The 24,434-nt window shown below is 39.1% G+C and overlaps 1 protein-coding gene across 1 annotated transcript; it reads left to right on the forward strand.

Moving 5' to 3' along the window:
• Nucleotides 1-3,213: 3,213 nt before the first annotated feature.
• Nucleotides 3,214-7,557, forward strand: RDH14 (retinol dehydrogenase 14). The gene is made up of 2 exons (XM_065890895.1): nt 3,214-3,606; nt 6,940-7,557. The coding sequence occupies exons 1-2, from the start codon at nt 3,214-3,216 to the stop codon at nt 7,555-7,557; spliced, it is 1,011 nt and encodes a 336-aa protein (XP_065746967.1).
• The last annotated feature ends 16,877 nt before the right edge of the window (nt 7,558-24,434 follow it).

The following is a 24,434-nucleotide window of genomic DNA, read 5'->3' on the forward strand; positions in this document are numbered from 1 at the left end:
TGGATCTCTAGGGCAATTAGGTATTTCAGTAGATTAGACCTCAGAACTTTGTTCATTTGGAAAGGTTTTCTCTTGAGTTTTTTAAAACGTTTTGAACTCTCAAGTTTCCTTCAAGCTACTTCTCTTGGAACTGTCAATGCTGTTGATGACATTGCAACTACCTCTGTGTGTAAGTCATAATGATGACTCTTTAGAATAATTTTAGAACTTGAATTCTTGAATGCTTAAAGGACTATGTCAGAAACCTACTTAGTTTTACAAAGCATTGCTCATTTATGGATGTTGGTAGCTAGAATGAATCATTACCCATCATCATTATAGAATATTGGGTCTTCACAAGTGGAAAGAGAAGGGTTAAGTACACTTGAAAACTGGAGCTTTTTAGTCTGTTGCCTCTGTGAACAGCCTTTTAATCAATGCAAAAATGAAAATACCACGCTACCTGCGTGAGTATTCCAATTTTGACATTGCTTATTCAGAAATAAATCACTTATTCATACAGGTTACTTTCATCTAAGATGAGCTCCAGACAGAACCTCCTGGAAGGATTCTTTGAAGCTTATTTCCTGAGTTCATTGCCTCTGGACTACAAGGCTTCATATTTGAAGTCTCTGGCTTTGGGCCCAGCAGGTAGGTCCAATGTTTATATGGGGAAAAAAAGCCTTGGCTACCACTTCAAAATGTGACATGAAGTAAGTGTAGTATCCTAGCCTTCATTGTTGTCATTCTGTTGTGATTTTTGTTTTGTTTTCAAAAAAAAAACATTGATTGGTTATTAACCATAATCTACTACATTAGGAACAACAAGCTGGTTATTTTCAGATGTTACCTCATTTTCTCATCAAACCAAACTTTCGTGACATAATATCAATATTATTACCTTCCTTTGTTTTAATCAATGAAGAACCTAAAATTCAAAAAGATTAAGTAGCTTGTCCAAGGATGTGCAGGTAATAAATGGTAGGACTAAGATTCAAATTTAGATCTCACTTCAAAAGCTATATGCTGAAAAAAAAAGAAAAAGCTATATGCTGTCTATCTTCCCTTCCTCACACCCTGTCTTGCTCCTCCTCATCCATCTCCATCTCTACCTCACCCACATATACATATTCCACCCGGGTTCTAGTTAAAGCATGCCACTGCTGACACACATCTTTTGATCTGCTTCCTAATTTGATGTAAGGCAGTCCAAAATATATCAGTCATGACACTTACTGAGTACCTACTGTTTTCTATGCAGTCCCCAAGATAAAGGCCACAAGAGAGACTCAGACATAATCCCATCCTTTAACAATCCCTTAGAAGAAGTCAAATGTGCAAGCTCAAACAGCCAACACGAGAGGGCTGGTTGTCCTCAGTGCCAAGTGAGGGTCACACACAAGGCTGAAGCAGAAATCTGTGTGGGCTGGAAGTGGTCAGGAAATGTAGAGAACGGAGGTGGGCTTTGCAGGACAGGAAAGATGTGGACGGAGAGAAAGGAAGAGAGGAAACGTGCTCCCGGCTCAGTGAGTGTGAGAGGCAGCTTCAAGTTACAGATAGGATAGAATAAAGCCCCCCCCTCCCCCGACCCGCCATGATTTCTGTTCCTGGTGCCTTGTCTAATCCTCAGTGAGAGTGCTCCTCCCACCTCTGAGCTCCATTCTCAGCACTCATAAGAATCCTTCTTCTGGCATTCGACCTCTTGGCTGTTTGTACTATGCCTTTTTGTTGCATGTTATATCCTTCCCAAATACAAGGGAGTGGAGGAGAGTTTATCAAAATCATCTAGGGAGTTTATTTCAAACTACAGAAGTTGTGTGTCTCTTCTCTTGTCCTGAAGATTCTAGAATGGGGGCTGGGGCAGGAGGGGTCTCTGGACCAGACAGTAAGCACCCTGAGGGCAGAAATGGTGCCCTATTTCTTCGTGACTCTCGCAGGGCATAGGGCCTGGCATGTATTGGATGGGTGAGTAGATGAACGTATGACGACTTAAGAGTAGCTTGGTCTGGCCTTCCCTGGTGGCGCAGTGGTTGAGAGTCCGCCTGCCGATGCAGGGGACATGGGTTCGTGCTCCGGTCCGGGAGGATCCCACGTGCCGCGGAGCGGCTGGGCCCGTGAGCCATGGCCGCTGAGCCTGCGCGTCCGGAGCCTGTGCTCCGAAATGGGAGAGGCCACAGTAGTGAGAGGCCCACGTACCGAAAAAAAAAAAAAAAGAGTAGCTCAGTCTAAAGTTTGAAGTTTGCAGCTTGAAGATGGATCCCTGTGGCAATAACCCCTGACATTTCTGAAGCATTTTACAGTGTAAAAAGCACTTTCCCTTCCTTGTTACATTTAATATTCTCCGGGAGGGAAGGGGGAAGACGCTTGTGAATGAGCCTGCTCAGAAATCTATGCATACAGGAAGTCCACGCTTTCCCCAGTGTATCTCTACCACTGTCAAATAAGACCATTTGAGAATGCCTTTTTATATATGGATCAAGGCCACAATGGTCTAACATTCTCAAACAGTGGTCCCCATATCACCTGCATCAGAATCACCTGGGAACTTGTTAGAAATGTACATTCTCAGGTTCCATTTTGGACTCTAATGAATTTGAAACTGGGCCCTGAAATTTCTGTTTTTACAGGTTCTGCAGTTGATTCCAATGCAACGCTAAAGTCTGAGAACCACTGGTCCATTCTATTTCTAACTGATTCATGTCGCTAAGTTCTTAGCGTCAGCTGTGGGAAAAAAGAGCCTCTCTTCAGACTTTCGTTCGGCAGGGACCATTCTCCAGAGGATGAAGGTAAACTGGACTGAGCGTTAACAAGTCCCAGGTGCCCTTAACGAAAATCACACTAAGCCAGCCCCGAAGTGTGGGATTTGTAAAGCAGCCTATAAAGAGACTTGTAAATTCAAAGTACTCATTAGGCATTTCCATGGGGAAGGCCACCACCAGTCTGGGATTTCCATGGGTAGGGACCTCAGGAGCCTGAAAACCCGGGGCCGTGCTCACCCTTCTCTCAGGCTGGGATCCGGCTCCACCGAGGAGCCACACAGAGCGCTGTCCTCTACTAACCAATCAGGTGCCCTCGGAAGGGGGACTACAAGTCCCAGCATGCACCACGCCGCCGTCAGGGGACGACAGGCCGCGCCCCAGCGTTCTTTGCGTACGGGGGGCGAGCTCAGACCCGGGCGCGCGGCGACCCCGGAAGTCCCGCGCAGGCGCAGGTGGGCCCTGGGCCCGGACGGCCATGGCAGTGGCTACGGTGGCGGCGTTGCTGGCCGCACTGGGTGGGGCCCTGTGGCTGGCGGCCCGGAGGTTCGTGGGGCCCAACGTCAAGCGGCTGCACCGAGGCGGGTATTCCGGCCTCATGCACGGGAAGACAGTGCTGATCACGGGTGCGAACAGCGGCCTGGGCCGCGCCACAGCCGCCGAGCTGCTGCGCTTGGGGGCCCGAGTGATCATGGGCTGCCGGGACCGCACACGCGCCGAGGAGGCGGCGGTTCAGCTCCGCCGTGAGATCTGCCAGGCTGGGGGCCCCGAATTGGGGCCTGACTCCAGCGGGGCCGGCGAGCTCGTCGTCAAGGAGTTGGACCTCGCCTCGTTGCGCTCCGTGCGCTCCTTCTGTCAGGAGGTGCTCCAGGTGTGGGGCTCTGGGAACCTGCCGGAGATCGGGGACTGGCTAGGGGCTTCGGCGGGCGAGGCGGGGCCTGGAGGGCCGGGGGCTGAGCCGGGGAGGGGACCGCCCACAGTCGAGGGAGGGGGTGTGACCTTGGGAATGATTCGGGCGGCTTGGGAATTGAAGGCTGGAAAAATTGGTAGGACAGTCTTCTGTCTTCCAAGAATGTTGAGAAAGAAAATGAGCCCAAGAGAAAAATAAACGAGTTTCTGAACATTTCCTCTTGCCATGTGAGGACAGCTCAGGAGGAGATCCGCCAGGTCCCTGGATTGTTTTTCCTGTGTCCAAAGTGAATGTACACCAAGCCATCTCTCAAAGAGCCTGAGAGCACATAGGGGACGTTGCTAGACAAGGACCTTGGAGCAATTCCCCCCCCGCTAGGGTAGGAAGTTCAGCTTTCTGCCACCAGTGAACTCATGAGCAGTATTCTTAACCATACTCTGGCCTAACTTCCAGATAGACTGGAGCTTGGAGTGCCAGTGGTCATGTGCTCTAAATGGGGACAGAAATAAAAATAATATAATACCTAGCACTTATTGAAAGTTTCCTGTGTGCCAGGAGCTGTTCCAAGCATTTCAGATTTTTTTTTTTAACTTTTAATGAAATTAAAGTGACTTTGACTGCTCTTGTCATCCAGTCTTCACAGTAACCCTGTGAGGTAGGCATTGTTATCCCCATTTTACAACGTAAGGCCACTAAGGCATAGGTAGGCTAAGTAATTTGCCCACGAACTGTCTCTAGAGCCCTTGCTTTTAACCCCTATACAGTACTTCTGCTGCCTGCCAGTGAGGTAGAGGATTTCTTTGTTTAGATAGTAGATATTACACTGAAATGGATGTCCTCTGCTGAAATTGAGGTAGAAGGGTTCCCTGCAGAGGTGACTTGCAAGAGGGCATTCAGAAGAGTGATGTTTAAAATTAGCTGGCATAGAAAAGGAGCCTATATGAAAAGGAGTCTCCTCTGAGTCTAGAGCAGAAGTTCCCAAACTTTCTAATTTTTTTCATGATGCCCTTAGGCCAAACAAATATCTAACAGCTTATTCATTAAGCAATTAGATCCAAACAACTTAATAAGTATTTATGTAACAACTTAGTAACTGTTTGAAACAAAAATACACATAGCATAGATGAAAGAAAAGATTTTTATTTCATTTTTCAATAACCATAATTATTATAACCATAAGTATACTAATGGGAAATGTGCATCTGTTGTTCACTGTACCAGCTTGTCAAACTTTGGAATCAGACTGACCATTGCCACCCTCATTTCTGTTCTATGTTGACTTTTAACATTGTACTTGCATTTCATTGCAGCAACTACTAAACACTCAGCTTTGCAAAGGTAGGACATCATGAAAAGGAATATAGCACAATAAAATGTTGAAGGTGTGAACCACTTGGAGCTTGGTAGTTTTTGAGATGTTGAGCAGAGTATCATTTTGTTTCCCTCGAAAATGTAAAATACTCCAAATCGCCCTGAGAGTTTCCTTGTGACTCTCTAGGGCGACTCGATACACAGTTGGGGAGCTGTTGCAGATCCAGAGAGTTTTGGTTTGTTTTACCGTTATGACCAGTATTTCATTATCAGGATTAGAAATAAGAAGTAATAGTGTACAAGAGATGTTGGGAGAATCAAAAGTGGATCTTCCTATTCATTAAAAATGTAGATGGGACTGGGTATACTTATTCCTTGATACCTATGGTTTCTCACTACTTTGGCCACTTGACAGAACCAATTAAAACAGCTACTAAAAGTTAAGGAGATAAAGAGATAACTAAGTTGTCCTTGCTTCTAAGTATGTATTAAGTTCCTTCCTGGCTCTGAAGTTCAGTAGTTCAGTGACTATAACCAGAATTAAAAAAAAAAAAAGGAAGTGTAAATTTCCCACAGGTTGGTATTCTTGGTATTTATGTCATTTATCTTCTAGAATTTAAAAAACAGTAAATGAAACAGTCTTAAAATAACACAAGCCCAGCAAAGAATGATGGCTCAGAAATGATTAATACAGGAAACTCTTCCAAAGGATTACTGAAAAGAACACTCCTTTCTTTCCCCCACGGGTGAACTTTTGCCTTCTTTTTGAAGTTGACTATTGGAAAAGCAAAAGGTGCTGAGACACACAGAATGAGAAATAGTTAATCCACTGACAGGTAGGCTTTGATAACAGTTGTGAAATTTAACACATTCTTCTTTTCACTTACATTTGGCAAAAGGGCCAGTGATATCTGAAATTTGACCTCAAATTTATTTGTGGGTCATCACTGTGTCTTTACACCTGGAACACGTTGTACATTTCTTTTTCTCTGCCCATCAAAAGAGACAGAGCCAGGAAGGGACAAGGGAAAACCAACTAAATGAAGTAAAGAATGAAAAGACTTCCCTTTGAGGACAGTCTAAATTTTAGGACTTTAATCTGGGAAGATGCAGGAGGATATGGTCAAAGTGCGAAATTCTGACTGTATAGATCTCTTAAGCTGGGGACTCCTCGAAGCTTGAAAGAGGCAGATTTCATATCGGGGAAAAAAGAACTGTGAATTCTAGAGTCGTAATAGAGGTTAAAGGTATTTGTTGGGCAGACCTCCTCTGTTAAGTCTCCTTTGCTGTTATTGTGAGACTTAGTATGTATGATTCATGGTTTTGTTTCTGATATGTTTATACTACCTGTTTAATATTTTTCTTAATGTTCCGTTGATTTATTCATGATGTTCTCTCCAGTATTAATTTGCATCCCTCACCCTCTCTATTGCTTGTCCCATTTTTAAGGAAACAACCTGGGGTTGCCATTCCCATGGTGACATTTATTATTAGAAAATTACAGAATAAAACAATCCTAACTTGCCCCTGGTGTTGATACTAGTAGCTCTGGGAATAAACAATGCTGACCTGTCTTCTGCTGTAGTTCCACTCTCTAGCTCACATTGAATGTCTAGCTATGGTTTGAAAATCCCAATTAGAAAAGCAGTCCAGCTTACTAATTAAGAATAGAGCCATTGGTGTCAGATTTCAACTTCAGGTTTTTGTTTGCCACTTAGGAGCCCTGTGATTCTGGACAAATCACCTAACTCTGGTGCTTCAGTTTGCTTATAGAGTTGTTGAGAGTAGATGAGATAACATGAAAAGCACCAGGTCAGGCACACAAGTCATTGTTGTCGTCGTCTTCTTTTCTCTCAATTGTTGAAAACTCATAGAGGCGTTTTTTAGAATTTTAGTAGTTTGCAGGAATTGTTTAAAATTTTATTTTAGGCATATTTAAGGCCTGTGTTCATAACTCTGCCATTCTCTTTTTGCCATTTGAAGGAAGAGCCTAGACTGGATGTTTTGATCAACAATGCAGGCATCTTCCAGTGCCCATATATGAAGACTGAAGATGGGTTTGAGATGCAGTTTGGAGTGAACCATCTGGGGCACTTTCTACTCACCAATCTTCTCCTTGGACTCCTTAAAAGTTCAGCTCCCAGCAGGATTGTGGTAGTTACCTCCAAACTTTATAAATACGGAGACATCAACTTTGAAGACTTGAACAGTGAACAAAACTATAATAAAAGCTTCTGTTATAGTCGGAGCAAACTGGCTAACATCCTTTTTACCAGAGAACTAGCCCGCCGCTTAGAAGGCACAAATGTCACTGTCAATGTGTTACACCCTGGCATGGTGCGGACCAACCTGGGGAGGCACATACACATCCCACTGTTAGTCAAACCACTTTTCAATTTGGTGACATGGGCTTTTTTCAAAACTCCGCTAGAAGGTGCCCAGACTTCGATTTATTTAGCCTCTTCCCCTGAGGTAGAAGGTGTGTCAGGAAAGTACTTTGGGGACTGTAAAGAGGAAGAACTATTGCCCAAAGCTATGGATGAATCTGTTGCAGGAAAACTCTGGGATGTCAGTGAAGTGATGGTTGGCATATTAAAATAGGAGCAAGGAGTGGAAGAGAGCTGTTTGTAAGACTGGATGTCAGCTCTGTCGTTTTGGGTTTTTTTTTTTTTTTTTTTTTTTTTTTGACTACTCCACGTGGCTTGCGGGATCTTAATTCCCCAACCAGGGATCTAACCGGGGCTCCCAGCAGTGGAAGCGTGGAGTCCTAACCACTGGACCACTAGGGAATTCCCTGGATGTCAGCTCTATCTTTGATCAGGAATGGTGTGGCTTGGGCACTTGCTACTTGACGATGCAATTTTGGTTTTACCATAGTACTGCTAAGAGGTCCATAGAGGTATTTTGAAGTTACTAAAAAGTTATTTTTTGGAGAACATAAAATTTCAGAAAAGATGTTTTAAATATATATAATAAGCATATCAATGATTATAATGAGTGATATGGTTATAATATATTTTTAAATTATAATTGGACAAGCATGGATTACAAACATTAAAGAATTCAAGGACTTGAAATAGATACGTTGAGAAGTTTTTCAAATATCTTTGAGTTTTATGGTATGTTTAAAGTGTTAAGTGTTTTAATGACAATACTGGCTTTTGTGGGGAAATAATATGCATGGTGTGAATGCACAATTCTTACTTGGAATAAATTTACTGATGCAAATTCTTATTTGTGTATTCCTTTAGAAGTTTCTCTGAAATTAGTCCTTTATCATCTCATTAGCCTCTACTGATCTTGGTATGCCCAGTGCCTTTTCTTCCCACATATCTTGCGCACTGCTTTAAGAAGTAATATTTCTAAAATCCAAATCTGTGTCACAGTGTCATGTCCCTGCTTAAAAACTTGTGGTGGTTTCCAGTTGCCCATAACTGGGTTTTCCAGCCTTTTTTCTTTCTTTTTTAAGCTGCCGAATGTTTTTCTTCAAGAGAAGTCTTATTCAAATGTAGAAGCTGGATGGGTATAATAGATCATAGCAATGCTGTGAGGATGGAGTCTTCCAAGGCTATTTCTGAAGGGACTTTGTGCGATTCAGTAGTTTATAAACCATTTCTATTTAAACATTTTAGTATAATTTTGAGACTCCCCATGAACTGGCCACATGCTTACCTTGTACTCTTACACTCAGTGCTGTCCTGTAGAACTTTCTGCAATGATGGAAATAATTCTGTCTGCACTGTCCAATATGGTAGACTCTAGACACCTGTGTTTATTGAGTACTTGAAATGTGACTGAGAACTGATTTTCTAATATTACTTAAGGTCAATTTAAATTTAAATAGGCCTAGTTACTAACGTCTTAGACAGTATATCTCTACTCCTTTCATTGTATAACCCAGTCCTCAATATGGACCAATCACCCACTTGCCTCTGGGCCTTTCCTTATATTGTTCTTTCAATCTGGAATATCCTTCTCTTTTTTTACCGGGAATATTACTTAGCCTTTAACATTCCCTTCAAGTGTGTTCCTTTCCTTAATATCTGTAGGAGGATCCAATTCTCAGTCTACTTTTTTTTCATTGATCTTGGCAGATTTACTAGGAATTTAGTGCACTAATTGTTCACAGCTCTAGCTAGACAATTGCAATAGGAATTATCCAAGGAAAGATTATATTCTTACTAGTTTTTCTTCCTCAAGAGGCAGATACAGTACCTGACACAGTAAGTACTTATGTGTGAGTAAATAATAAGTCAGTGGTGGTATACATAAAAATCATTGAGTAAGTAGGAATATTGTAGGCATCAATAGTAATTTTAACTATTTGTTTTAACCATCTCATAATATTGACAAAAGGAATTATGACTGTAAAGGATAGACAACTACACAGAATTTAATGGCCATTTTGGTCAGGAGTAGTCCTTGATTGGTTATTATTTTTAAGACTGTAATATCTGGTTACCAGTATCAGTTCTTTCTAAGAATGGCAGGATCTTGGCAAATGGTATAGAAGGTCTGTTTTCTATTAGAGCATTGGGTTGTGAATATGAGAAACACTTAGGGTTTGTATCATCACAGGTGTGTCTTTGCAGGTGTAGTCATTATAGCTGCATCATATTCTTTGAAACTTATTTTTAAAAAATAATCCTACAAAGAGACCTGCTGAATTTAGAAATACGGGCAGGAAATACATCAGAATGCAACCTGGAAAAATGGAAGCTAATAAATCTGTCCTACACCTCGACTTCATTGAAAAGGAGCCTTTTTTTTTTTTTTTCATTTAATACCATCTTTTCTGGCTGCATTTTGATGCCTGATGCTTTTCAGGGGATTTGGGCCTTTTGTGAGAATTGAGCCTTTCAGATTTCTTGTTTGTGGCACCATAATAAAATAGGATATATTAATTTATCATGATGGAAAACTAGAAACTAGAAAACTAGAAACTCATCTGGAAACACTACCTATTAAGGTAAAACGAGCTGCCATTTGGAAGATGTCCTTCCCACTCAGTGTTTGGTGGAATCGAGGGCTAATCGCTGTAGTATAACTGGTTAGATTTTGAGGATTATTTAAACCCTTTGCTTCTCTCTCCTTTCCCCTTTCTGCTGACTTCTATTTCACTGGGCAAGGAAGTAAGAAAAAGGCAATTCTGTTACTTTGATACTCTCGCCTTTAGCAAAATATTGTTAAGAAAGAAGCATGTAATGTGCCAGATAATGGAACAATTGAGTTGGAAACCCATTTTCATGTTGGTCACTGACCATCTTTGGAAATACTGACTTCTATTTCAAGCAGGTTTTTCTGAAAATGAATGAGATTTCTGGGTCCTCTGCCTCGACTTCACTCGGAGCAGCTATTTTATATAGTGGGGTTCTAAGTAGCATTTAATTGGGAAAGTGATCTCACTGCTTAAATATACCACCACATTGGGTTTGATGAACAACTCTACTGTTTAATTCCCTCTGTGACCTTGGCAAGTTACTTAACCTCTCTGAGCTTCTGTTTTCTTGGCTCTGTCATTGAGACATGAATGCTAACTTTAATGGATTGTTCAGTGAAGAGGCCGACAAAGAGTCTAACAAAATACCTGCCACATGTTCATTTCCTCTTCCCTATGTACCTTATCATTATACCATTATTAGTAATAGTAATTAGGTGAGTACACATAATGGGGAAAAAAACCTCTAAACCAAGAGTCAGCAACCTTTTTTTAAAAAGGCTACATTGTAAATACTTAAGGTTATTAAGCCATATGCACATATTCTTTTTCTGTTACATATTCTTTTTTAACAATCTGTTAAAAATATGAAAAATTCTTGGATCACAAAGGCCATACTATTTACTTATGCAACACCCCAATGTATTCACTAATTTGTCTTTTGACATGGAGACCATTTTTAAAGTCTTTATTGAACTTGCTATAATATTGCTTGTTTTATGTTTTGGTTTTTTGGTCATGAGGCCTGTGGGATCTTAGTTCCCCAATCAGGGATCGAACCCACACCCCCTGCATTGGAAGGTAGAGTCTTAACCACTGGACCACCAGGGAAGTCCCCACTTATTTGTCTTTAAGACACCTTGTAAGGCACAGTTCTCATGTACACTGTTACTCCTATTAATAAGTCTCCTATTGTTTCTCCTAATCATTTCTAATCTCCTGTGACTATTTGCTTGCGGACCCAGGAAGTGTAAACAGTGTATTCTTCAAATCTCTCTCCAGCTATAGATTCTGGTGTGAGGAATAGCAGTTATCTGCCTCCAGCTTCCTCTCTCACAAACCTGCCGCGCCTGGCCAGAGATCTAAGGGAACCTATATTTGAATATTTAATTGATTCCAAATGTGCTAAGGAACACTGCAGAGAAGACACGTTACTAATCACTCTTCAGGAGCTTGGCCCCTACATAAACAGCTTCAGATGTTTCCCAAACCTTCTCTGGACAATAGGGAGTTAAATTAGTTACAGGTTACCATGGAGGAAGGGAATCTACTCCTAGAGGAAAGTTAAATGGAGCCCTCAGTTTTGCACAGACACGAGGAAGAGTTTTTGCTACACTAGATGTTTAATCAAAGTACAGTAGAAGCCCTCTTACTAGCCATCATCTAACAGACTGGCTGCAATAACTGATTCTCCATTCTGTTTGTAAAACATGGTGACTGATGCCCACAGCATGCGAATGCACTAGGCTGGCAGGCTCCCCGCTAGCATACCTCTGGCACTTCTGCCCCCACCTATTCTGTTACATACTTAGGAAGAGTGAGTTTCGTACCATTCATTTACTCGTTTAATAAATATTTATTGAATGCCCAGTATGTGCCAGGCATTATTCCAGGCTCGCAGGACTTAGGAGGCAACAAAGGAAACCAAACCAAAGCTGCATGTGTATGTTAGCTGTGCTTGTTATTAATCGTACCAGAAGTTATTAATCATAATGCAAACCGATGAAATATGGATTTCTATGAAAAGTAAGCTGAGTGCTTTGTAAAAGCTAAATGAAGGTGAATCACTAGAAACTTACTGTTGAATAACGTTTCAAAACAACTGTCAAAAACTAAAATATTATAAAAATCTAAAAGTTGTCTGTATTAAGTGCTTTGCAAGTGGCTTTAAATTTTGACCCCATTTTAAAGACTCAGAAAAACAAAAAAGACAAGTCCTTAGCTTTATATCAGAAGTTGGGAAATGAATGGACATGTTATATGTTTCAAGTTCAAATGATAATGTGGTGCCTATGATTCATCTTTACAATCTTTCTTTAATCAACTTTTCATGTGACCCACCAATTTCAAATAAGAGGGCTTCTATTGTGTAAAGTAGAGCTATCACTGACATGTCAGAAAAGTTTCAGTTTGGAGGAACTGGCAATAAATGTATCTGTGTAGTGAATCACATTCACCCAAAGCCTTCTCATCTAAAGTTGGGAATATGTTTTATTTTTTTTTAATGTCCCAATATATTTATTATTTGATGTATTTTGTCCTGAATGTCTTTTGCAGCCTAAGACTTATTTTCATCAACTCTGTTTGCTTCAGTCTCTCATTTAAAGCTCCTACTCATTGTGTTAAACAGGTAAATGCTTGAACACTTAGCAGTTATTTTTGAGTATGTCATTTTATCATTAGAAGTTGCCATGTTACATATGATGTATTACAGCTTGATCTGTCCTAAGCTGCAGGTCTTAAAGTCTATTTTCAAACTTCCTTTATAAATTCTAACTTAAAACACTTGTACCTTTATGTATTTATTTATTTATTTTGTATACTCCATAGATCTGGATTGTTATCCAGTTATTAGCAGAATGGCTCTAAATCCTAATGGCATCTTTTTTGCTACTATGTGAGCTGTACGTTGAGTTAGTAAACAGAAGTTTCAATTGTAAATATACTCAACAGACTTTTATCTGTGCAGACCTACACACAGTGTTGGCATTTTAGGTATATCTGGAAGTTGTACACATGGTCTGAGGAAACACTGAGCAGGAAGAAATGTATAATCATTATTAGTTTGTGAAAAAAGCAAAGCAAGTTTCTGCCACCAACCCATGAAAGCACAGGAAATGGCTTCGTGTAGTAGGTGTTCGAGTCTAAGCATTCTGTTGACAGAAGTGGGTTCTACCCAGGGATTTTGTGTTAATGTAATCAAACACTTCAGAGCTGCAGCCTAGCAAGCTCAAGTCCACCCACCTCAGAGTTTATCTTTAGCTCATCTGGAAGAGTTTATTTTAAACATTGAACATTGTTTGCTGCTGTTGAAATGAAAGTGAGAGAGTTACAAGCTTTCTTCCACTGCCATCTGGCAGATTTACTGATGGATCAGGTTCTTTAATCCGTGCAGCCCCGTGTGTGGGAGCTATTGTCTGTGGTGATCATGCAGCTGGCTTGGCTGAACTTTCAAAAGCTCACACAAAGCTATCAAGAGCCATCCTATAGATAAATGAAGCTGGGGGAGTTACAAATGTCACTGTATACATTTCATTTTTCTCTGAGCCCACATTTTTTACTCTATAGTTCTCTGTGAACTGGAAAAGAGGATAACTATATTTGAATATTTTGAAAAAATAATTGAAGTTGCAAAAAAGTGACTATACTTAAATTAGAAAATTATGGCAAAGTGGAAAGGAAAGGAACAGCAGATTTGGGGGAGAGGTCTGTATCTCATTAAAGTAAATGTGGGATGCGAGAAGTCAAATGAGAGTGTTCTTTTCAATGGGGATTTACCTTTCTAGTTTTCCACACTATATGTGATACGGGGACATTCAATGATACACACACATTACATAGTTAACCATTAGTTGTGGCCTCCATGGGTATGAAACTATACAGGATCTCACACAGGACATCATGCCAAGTATAGCTTACAGCTAACTCCAGGGCACAATTTTGATCATACCCACAAGTGCATACACAAGCATCAAGAGATTAAATACGAGTAAGTGGGCTGTGTGCAAGATAAGATACCTTCAAGTAAAACGTATTAAGTTGGTAGGAGCATAAGACAAACAGAACCAATAATATTTTGGATGTGGTCAATTGCCATTCAGTTTTCTTTGCTACCTACATCTGGAGCACCCTTTTTATCTTGCATAGGCTGGAGAGTTTTAAAACAATAAACAAAAATCTACATTGCCCGTGTTCTGGATGAAAACCAGTTTCCAACATGTAGATGCCCCTAGAGTGAGATTTTGAAGAGGGAATCGAAAAGGAAGACTTCTTCCTAGTGTTTCTGGCTATTTTCTGCTGGCAAGAAAGGTTGTGGGTACAGAGTGGTTTCTTTTTGTTTAGTTTGGTGGATTTTTTTTTTTTTTTGGTTTTCTTTTGTTTTTTGATAACAAGAGGCAATTGGGGTAGACCTGACAATTCTGTGTCCATCCACTTCTTAATGGGTATTGAGAGGAGGTTACAATGGTGGTGGCCTCCTAATCCCAGTTTCCTGGTCTCTGGCTCATAGCTGTGGTGCTGTGTGTTGTAACTCAGTATTTCCATCGCACCCTCCAGATTCCCACCTTCCTGATCGTGGCAAAGGCAGTCACTTCCCCTTGCAGTTCAGTTCTGTTGTATTTCTGGAGTCATTCCTGTGAATATAATCTATTTCACTTTTCCAGCCCTTCCCATTATTTTGTAGACACCTAGTTTACTATAATCTATCTTGTTCTCCTTAAAATACTGTATCTGGGATGGATTTTGTTTCCTATAAAGGAAACAGACCACCAGGATTACTGACCAGAGAGAAGAAACGTAAATTTGTAAATAAAAATCACCTTGAAAATGAGCAAGTGAAGGCATATATAGAAGACATGAAGAAATTGAATATTACAGCTTGAAAGGGACGGGGCTGTTGAAAGAGAGGCAGCCAACGTGGCATGCCTTTGGTGAAATCAATAGTACGTTGTTTGGGCCTTAGCTTAGCAGCCTCAGATATTTGAATTTGTCAAAATGTCAGTTGATAATGAAAAACCACCAAAAGAACTGGAAATCTCTTTCCTTTGGGTAGCATTTTGTACCCAAGTGAGGAAATCCATTTGGGGAACCAAATTATAATCAGAATCTTGATTTGTTATTATAGAATCAGAGGAGAGGAAGTTAATTCTGAGGCTGAATATTTGGTGACATTAGCGGTGGTACCTGCATAAGCAGGAGATATATGCTCTGGATGGACGTGGATCTTAATGTGGGCCTTGTAAGCATGTGTTCTGTTGTTGCTGACCATGCTGCCTTCCGAGTGACTTTTTTTTCCCTTTTTTTAAATATCTGTTTATCATCTAAATATTGCTAGTCAGGCTCAGGAGACATTTTTGCCTCCAGTGTACCTCACAGAGAGGTAGAAAAGGGACCAAGTGAATTAGCCACATTCAAAGACACAGATAGGGGTAGAGGAATATATTATTCATAGTTGGAAAGACGGTCAGTTAAGAGAATATCTGAGAATCATTCCTAATATGAGATTTCAGGTGAACGGATTAATTTATCACAGCTGTTTTCCGTTTAAGAAAAAAGTAATAAATACTGGGCTTCCTTTAGCAGGCAATTTGATTAAGATTGTAGAATGACTTGTAATGGATAACCCTGCTTAAGTGTTTGGGATAGTGTGAACTGATTAAAAAGACATTCGTAACTGAAACCCTGGCTACCCTAGGAATATTTATTTCTATTTATATGCTGCAAATCAAATCAGAGAAGTAAAGGTGAGAGGGGATTCAAAAGCTAGATGTGAGTTTTCAAGAACCAGACTATACTGCCTTGAAGGCAGGGACATGTTTGAACATTCCCACTTCCTGCTAACATCTGGCACAGGGGCTGTATTATATCTATTATTCACAAGATATTAGGCTGGTTATTTAATTAGTTAATTAATGACCTAAAAACTAAGCAGTCTACCACACTATTGATAGCCAGGGTAGATGGAGCTGACTTAACCGGCCTGGAGGATGGTCTCTTCCTACACCTTAGAGAATGACTTCAACCTTGACAGGGAAAAGAAGGCCCTTCTGGCTTGTGAAAGTAATGCTGCATTTTCCTACATACTCTTATGCAAAACATGGAATGATAAGCATGAAAGCCCTGAGTAAGTGTGTCATCATTTTTGACAACTGTAGTCAGTGGTAATTTGGAATTAATAGGAGACAAGCTAGAATATCAACAAAGAAGGCTCACAGATGAAAAAGAATTAATCTTTCCACAACTTCCCCTGGAAGCGTCTATAGAGTTTAAATTATTGACTACTGCCTTCCAGTTTTTTCTGCAGGCCTGTGTGTTCTAGTAAACAATCTGCCTTCAGTTGATTAGATACGATCTTCCAGAGGCAACACAATTAATTCTGCCATAACCAGTATGTATTTACTCTGCCCCATAATCAATTTTCAAATAAGTATGTATGTATAAAAAAATTAAAGGGCTTATTTTCTTTTTAAAGAATGCCACATTATTGCAAATTCCTAAGACCATGGGTCATAAATTAATAGGACAAATTAGGAGAAAGTTCTTTCTAGAATAATAATAGTTACTATTTATGTGAGATATTTTACGTGTATTATCTCTGATCCTTGTAACAACACTGCAGGGTATTTCTATTCCTAAGCCTAGTGACTTGCCTGAAGCCTGATGAGCTCATCATTTGAACCAAAATTTTTCAGATTTTAGAGCCTCTGACTCCTTCTATTGTGCCAGTGTACGCTTCTTTTAGTGAACTATGATAATGTACACAGAAAAAGTTAAAATCTTCTCTAAAATAAAAAAAAGTTGATATTTAATTCTCATATTTATAATGATTATGATTCACAATTTTCCCTTTAGTATATTCATTTTCTAGAGGAGATAATATTTGAAATAAGATTTTTTTTCTGCCTGTTAGGTCAAGAATGTGTTGAAAAAAATTTTTTCATTGACTACTATATTTAGTTTCTCTGTCAACACCAGCTAATTGAAAAGGTTTCTGCATAATATCCCCAAGTGTAAATTATTTATCAGGGTTGTTAAATAACCCAGTGCCCAGTCCAGAGTGTTGGTTTTCTGCCAGAGGGAAATATATCATCTTTCATGGGTTCTGAGAAATTGCACAAACAATGAAGATGTCTGACTTAAATCATAGTACAATGATCAAAAGAACCATATTACTGTACTTTATAGTAAATGCATCCATTTCTTTTGAAATACAACAGTTTTAACTCTCCAACATCTGTTGAGAATTCAGAGAGATTACACATATCCTATTAGTGAAAACCCACTAATTAAAGATTCCTAATACTTAGGATAGTTTTCCCACTATGTAACTGATAACACACATGATACATCAATATTATTTCATGTAAAATTTTCTAAATAAAATGGGAGGTGACAGAGAAAAGAATTTTTTTGTGTTTCTTTTTCAAAATAATTATTTCAGGGAACATTGTTTTCTGGAATTGGCAGGCTAGGTTATTTGGACCAATTTTTATTTAAGGACATCTAACAATTCTGATGAAAATAGAAAAAAATAAATTTTCTTAAAAACACCAAAATGCTGACAAGATGGTGAGAAATTCTTGATCAAGATCATGCAAACATGAAGGTAAGAATCCTAAAAGTTAAGGGAGAAGGCAAAATTACTTTGTCATAGAGAACATTTGTCTCCCTACAAGAAACAGCGAGTATAAAATTTTTTTGACTACTTAGAAGCCTAGAAACTGAAGGAGGCTAGAAATGAAAGCCTGAACAAAATCTGGGATTGATAGGCACCCACACAAACTCACATTAAGCTGGGATTCTGAACGACTACACACTCAATGTAAGGTAAGGGTGAGCAAGAATTAACGTTATATTATATTCCCAACTATCCCGTGTAACAGGGGAGTTGTCTTAAGGTTGAGAAGAAGAGGGAACATATAAAAGAAGAGAAAACCTATCCTTGGAAGGCCATAAACTAACCCCTGGCCCCCATGCATAAGTGAAAATTGATTTCACCAGGACAATACAAGAAAACTCAAACCATCAATTTGGTCTAAAATTGTTAGGGACTGGTAATACCCTAGATGACCAGCAGGGAAAAAAAAAAAAAATTCAGATCCTCTTTAGAGGAAGGTACCTTCATAAAAGGGCTTGGACAACCTCCATAAATAAGTTTTTCAAGGGTAATGATTAGCACTAAAGTTACAAGTGCAGGTACCATGAGTGAGAGTCATCAGCACTGATGCCAAAATATCAGATATGGAAATTATCAGACTTGGATGATAGACTCACTATACTTACTGTGTATAAAGAAATAAAAATGAGTTTGAAAATTTCAGCAGGGAGCAAAAAAATATAAAAGCAACAAATTTTGGAATGATATGGGACTTGGACTTCCAGAGATGGAAATTACTATAACTGAAATTAAAAGTTCAGAGTGTGGGGCTTCCCTGCTGGCACAGTGGTTGAGAGTCCGCCTGCCGATGCAGGGGACACGGGTTCGTGCCCCGGTCTGGGAGGATCCCACATGCCGCGGAGCGGCTGGGCCCGTGAGCCATGGCCGCTGAGCCTGCGCGTCCGGAGCCGGTGCTCCGCAATGGGAGAGGCCACAGCAGTGAGAGGCCCACGTACCGCAAAAAAAACCCCAAAAAAACAGAAGTTCAGAGTGTGCATTTGGCTGCATATTGAACATGACAGAAGAGGGAAGTAATGAGCCAAAGGGACAATAAGAAGAAACCATCCAGACGAGAGATGCAAAAATGGAAATTTTAGGTGAGAAATTAATAAATGTGGTAGATAGAATAAAAATATATAATATATATTTTTGGAGTTATAGAAAGAAAAGAGAGAATAGGGACAGAGGCAATATTTGAAGAGAAAATGAGAGGGAGTTTTCCAGAACTGATGAAAAACAAGAATCCACATCTCCAACAAGCTTAATTTTAATCAGGAATATTACAAAGGTAAACATTGAAAACATACGTCCATGCAAAAAAACTGCACAGATATTTATAGCAGCTTTATTCCTAAGTGCAAAACTTGGAAACAACCAATATGTACCTCAGTTAGGTAAACAAAAATAATTGTCTGTGGTATATCCAGACAATGGAATATTATTCATCACTAAAAAGAAATGAGCTATCAAGCCATGAAAACACACGGAAGAATCTTAAATACATATTGCTAAGTTAAATAAGCCAGTCTTAAAAGGCTACATGTTGTATGATTCCAACTATATGACATTCTGGAAAAGGCAAAACTATGAAGACAGTAGAGATTAGCGGTTAACAGGGTTAAGACAGAAGGGAGGGATGAATAAGGAGAGCACAGAGGATTTTTAGGGCAGTGAAACTATTCTGTATGATACTATAATGGTGGATATATGTCACTGTACATTTGTCAATATCCATAGAATGTACAATACTGAGTGAACCCTATATTTTAATAAAAAAGCATTTGTAACTAGATACATCATAAAGAAACTGCAGAAAACAGAAGTCAAAGAGAGGATATTAAAACTACAGTGAAATTGCCTTTAAAAGCAAGATTGATGGACAGCCGACTTTCACCAGAAGTAGTATATGTAAGCCAGAAGACAGTAATATGCTAAATGAAAAGAACTACCAACCCAGAATTCTATACCCAATCAAAATATATATCCAGGATGGATGTAAAATAAAAATCTTAACAAACATACCAAAACGGAGAGAACTGGCCACCATTGAACCACATCAAAGGACGTCTTATTTTTTTCCTATTTATTGCTGCACTTTATTTTTGCAATTGATCTTAATACCATAATAGAGTTAATACCTAACACTAAGTTAAAATATAGCTATATAAATTGTGGCTGCTCATAGATTTTTTTTAGAATATTTCATATTATATATATATATATATATATATACACATATATATCATTGAAGAATAGTTGATTTACAATGTGTTAGCTTCTGGTGTACAGCAAAGTGATTCAGTTATATATATATATAATATAATATTATATATATTATATATACACTTCTTTTTCCTATTCTTTTCCATTATGGTTTATTGCAGGATATTGAATATCGTTCCCTGTGCTATACAATAGGACCTTGTTGTTTATCCATGTTATATGTAGTAGTTTGCATCTGTTAATCCCAAATTCCCAATCCAACCCTCCCCAAAGGGCATTTTAAATGATTCACTTCAGACACATGGAAAGTAATTCCAAACAGAAGTTCTGAGATACAGGAAAGAAGCAAGAACAAAGAAAATATTGTGTAAGTATAAAGCTGATAATCATGTTAGAAAATAATAATTGTATAAACATTTATTATTTATAAATAATAATGTATATAAAATAACAATGTAAGACAATAGATTTATACCTGATAATATTTAGGTGGAAATCAGGAAGGGGTGAATTGAGTTAAACTGTTCTGAAGATTTTCTATTGTGCAGGGGTGAGATAAAGGTAAAGTTTGGTATTCAAACTTATTGTTAAGGATGAATGATGTGATATAGAGTAACCATTGAAATAATTTTTAAAAGGTGTAATCTCTAAACTAGTATAGCAGAAAAAACAGAATGATAAAAATAATGTTTCTGAAAGAAAATAAGGAAAAATGTAGAAAGTGTGGAACAAATATAGGATACAAAATAACATGGTAGATGTAAAACAAAATGTGTAGTTATAATAAATAAAAGTGAATAAATACTTCTGTTAAAAAGATGGAGGTTTTTATACTATTTTAAAAACCCAGTGTTACAGAAATATATCTTGAAAGTAAGTATGAAGATATTAAAAGCAAAAGAAAGGAAAAATATGCATCAGGAAAAGTCACCAAGTTAAAACTGGCATAACTCTGTTAAAACAATCTAACACTTAAGCTGATGGGGACTTCCCCGGTGGTGCAGTGGTTGAGAGTCCGCCTGCCGATGCAGGGGACACGGGTTTGTGCCCCGGTCTGGAAAGATCCCACATGCAAAAAAAAAAAACTAACACTTAAGCTGAAAAGCACTATGTAGATAAAGAAGGTCACTTCATGATGATAAATGTTTTTAATTCACCAGGAAGATACAACAGTTTTTTAAAAAAAATTCATAAACCTAGCTATGAAATTTAAAGTTACAGAGCCTCAAAACATACAAAGCCAAAAGCAAAAACACATGTCTACAAGGGGAATGGGCATATCTACTGTCACAGTGGGATTTTTTTTTAACACATCTATCTCAGTAATTGATTGACAAAGCCGGCCAGATGTCAGTGAGCCTGTCGAAGATTTGAACAGCAATTTGGTTAAGTGAGTTGATTTCATGGACAGATATGCAGCGTACCCAACAAGAGAAGAATATATCAACTCTCAAGGACAGGCAGAAGAATGTCAAAAAGTGATTTTATAGTGGGGTATGAAGCAAGTTTCAACATATCTCATGAATTTGAGAGTACATAGTGTTCCCTAATCACAACAGAGTTAAAATAAACGTCAGTAACTAAACATAGTTGGGAAACTCTCGTATGTTTGAGAATCAAGAAATACACTTCTAGATTAGTGATGGATCAAATAAGAAATCAAAATAGGAATTTTAGAATATTTTTAGAAAATGATAGTGAAATAATAGCCTTGAATGAATATATTAGAAATAGAGAATAATTGGAAATCAATCAGCTATGCATTCATTTTCAGAAGTTAAAAAAAGTACAGAAAAAATTAACTCGAGTAAATAAAAACATAAACAAATAAGGACTATAAGAGCAGATGCTAATGAAATAGAAAGCAAACATATAATAGAGAGGGTTAGCAATATTAATTCTTTGAAAAGATTTATAAAACTGGCCTACGCTTGTAAAGAAGGCACAAATAAACAAACAATATCATTCACTTTGCTTAAGTTCACTATCTCTGTGTTCAGTTGTAAAGTAAAAAAAATAAAATAAAATAAAATAAGAAGAAAAAGAAAGAAACTAGTAAAAAAAAATAAAAGACATACTAAACATATTACTTCTAAGATTGCACCAAACCAATAATGTCCAGTTAGGGATTATGTAGTTTATAATTAGCTGGGACCAATCTTTTCTTATAATACGTCTATAAATTTATAATGTTTGTTCAAGTTAAATATATCTGACTTTCACACACATCTAAGAAGCATATTATGTATGAACACATGTGTCTAACTTTGCCTTTTGATCTTCTCCACAATTTGTGAGGTGGGTATTCTTAGTCTCCTTCTAGAGATGAGGAAGTTCAGGCTCAGAGACATGAGGCAGCAGGTAATTAACAGAACGGCAGGTGGGCAGGCAGGTAGGCAGTCTCAGGCTTATGTGACTTGTCATCCTTCAACACCCCACAAACATTTAGGCCCTTCTCTCGGCAGATTGCCACGAATCTCTGTGAACATGATCCACTAAATCCTGAAATGAGATCTATCTCCTTCCTAGTTATTTTTATTTTTTTAAAGGCTCTCAAAGATCCAGTTGAATGATTATCTACTGGTAGAACTGCAAAAACTATAAATTAAACTAGAAAGGTGGGTGGCTTCTCCTCAATCCCACCTTTCTATCCATGAACCCCAGTTACCAGGGGAAAAAAAATCTTCTTTGAAAGCACAAATTTCCAGCCTCTTCTGAATAGTGGGAAACCTTTTTCAACTGATCATCTTAAAGGGCTCCCGGAACTGCATGATACCCCGGAATTAAATAAATTACACATGCAGTTATGAGAAAGTTAAGTACTTCTGTATCCACATCATTAGTCATCGAAATTCTTGTCGGGAGTAAGAGCCCAGCCCAACAGGTCAGCCACTTCATGTTTCCTCAGCATTTCCACTGTTTTTTAAACCCCAGCTTCTTGATTTATGACTGTACCATGGCCTCAGCCTGGGCCTAATAATGCAGCATGTACCACCCCCGATCAGAGTGACACACATATTACCTTGCACCAATTTAAGTCATCCCATATGTGGGCTCTTGCCCTTTCTTTTGCTATCTGGAAGTTCATGAAAGCAGGAGGTGATCAGTGCTGCAAGCCAAGGACCATCACTGCAACGTGAAGACTTTCAGCAAATGATTCTTACGTCTCCACTAATTTCAGCCACTCGATATTCTTGAAGCTTTTTTTGGCTGCTTCTAATTTTCCTTGAATTGGGCAACTTACTTCTACTGGGAATGCTTCCCCTTGTTCTTACCCTGCATGGGCAAGGGATTGTTTTTCACTTTCTTCATAAGGTCACTACCCATGTGACCAGCCCAGGATCAAGTGCTGCTTCTGCAGGAAGCCTTTCCCACCCTCACCTCCATTCAAGCCTTTAACATATTACTGCATATTACTATAAGTAGTGTCTGTGTCTATGTCAGATCCACGCATGTCTCTATGCCTGGGACATATTAGGCATCCAGAGAAATTCTACTAACTGTTTTCGAGTGTCTGTTATATTCCAGTTACTGTGCTGGGAGCTGGGGATGCACTGATTAATAAGACTATCAGGCTACTCCCAGTCTAGCAAGTGTAGTTAAATATATGCATACAAATAGCTATAATACAGAAGGGTTGAGTCTATGATGAAGAGCTCAAAGGACAACTAATGGTGGAGGGTGAGAAGGCTTTGGTAGGGCATGTGGTTTGGGAAGCATGGCCTGGGAAGGGTGGGTTCCCCAGGAAGGAAGAGAGAGAAGAGTGCTATAGGCACTGCAGTGGGAGAGGCACAGGCTGAGGCTCGGGGACGTGGTCCTGGTGGGGCAGGAGAGTGGAGAATAAAGAATACACTGGCTGGATGGATGAGACAACACCAGGAAAGGTATGAAGGGCAAGTTAATGTGACTCTTTTAGACAGTGAGATGTCCTTGGAGTTTTTTTAACAGATGAATGGCAAGATTAACCCTGTATTCCAGAGAGATTGCAATCACAAGGACGAGGGTAATGTTAAAGTGGGGACAGTGGTGGGAAACAAGCCAGGTGGGAAGCTGGTTTTCTAGTCCAACCAAGAGCTCATCAAGTGATAGCTACTTTGGAAAAATTGACAGCTCTGGGAGATTTACTGGATGTGGGAAGAAAGCAAGAGAGTAGGGGCAAGGAAGACCTTAAGTAGGATTAAAATAATTAATCTGATTCTTTCCCCATGGCACACTCTCCCATCCAAAACAGGGCCAAAGGAACCCCAATAACCCCTGGTAGACTTAAGCCAGGTCACGAGAGTCTTCTATACCCATCAGAGCAGACCAAATAGGGACATGGCCATTATGGACAAACGAAAGCTCTGTCTTGCCCTAGTGCAGGACAATGTTTTCCTTTCACTTACTCATTCTTTCTTTCTTTCATTCATCCAACTTTTTCAAAGCAGCTTCATGTGACCTCAAGAAATTTGGGGGAGTAAATAGGCAGGTAGACAGGTGTTTGTGCTGAATTTTGCCCCCCTAAATTCATACGTTGAAGCCCTAGCCCCATGCAATACTGTGGAATGTAACTGTATTTGGAGATAGGGCCTTTAAACAGGTGATTAAAGTGAGATAAGGCTATGTGGGTGTTCCCTAATCCAATATGATTGGAGTCCTTATAAGAAGAGGAGGTCAGAACAC

This window comes from Phocoena phocoena, chromosome 14 (genome assembly GCF_963924675.1).
Source record: "Phocoena phocoena chromosome 14, mPhoPho1.1, whole genome shotgun sequence".
Lineage (NCBI taxonomy): Eukaryota > Metazoa > Chordata > Mammalia > Artiodactyla > Phocoenidae > Phocoena > Phocoena phocoena.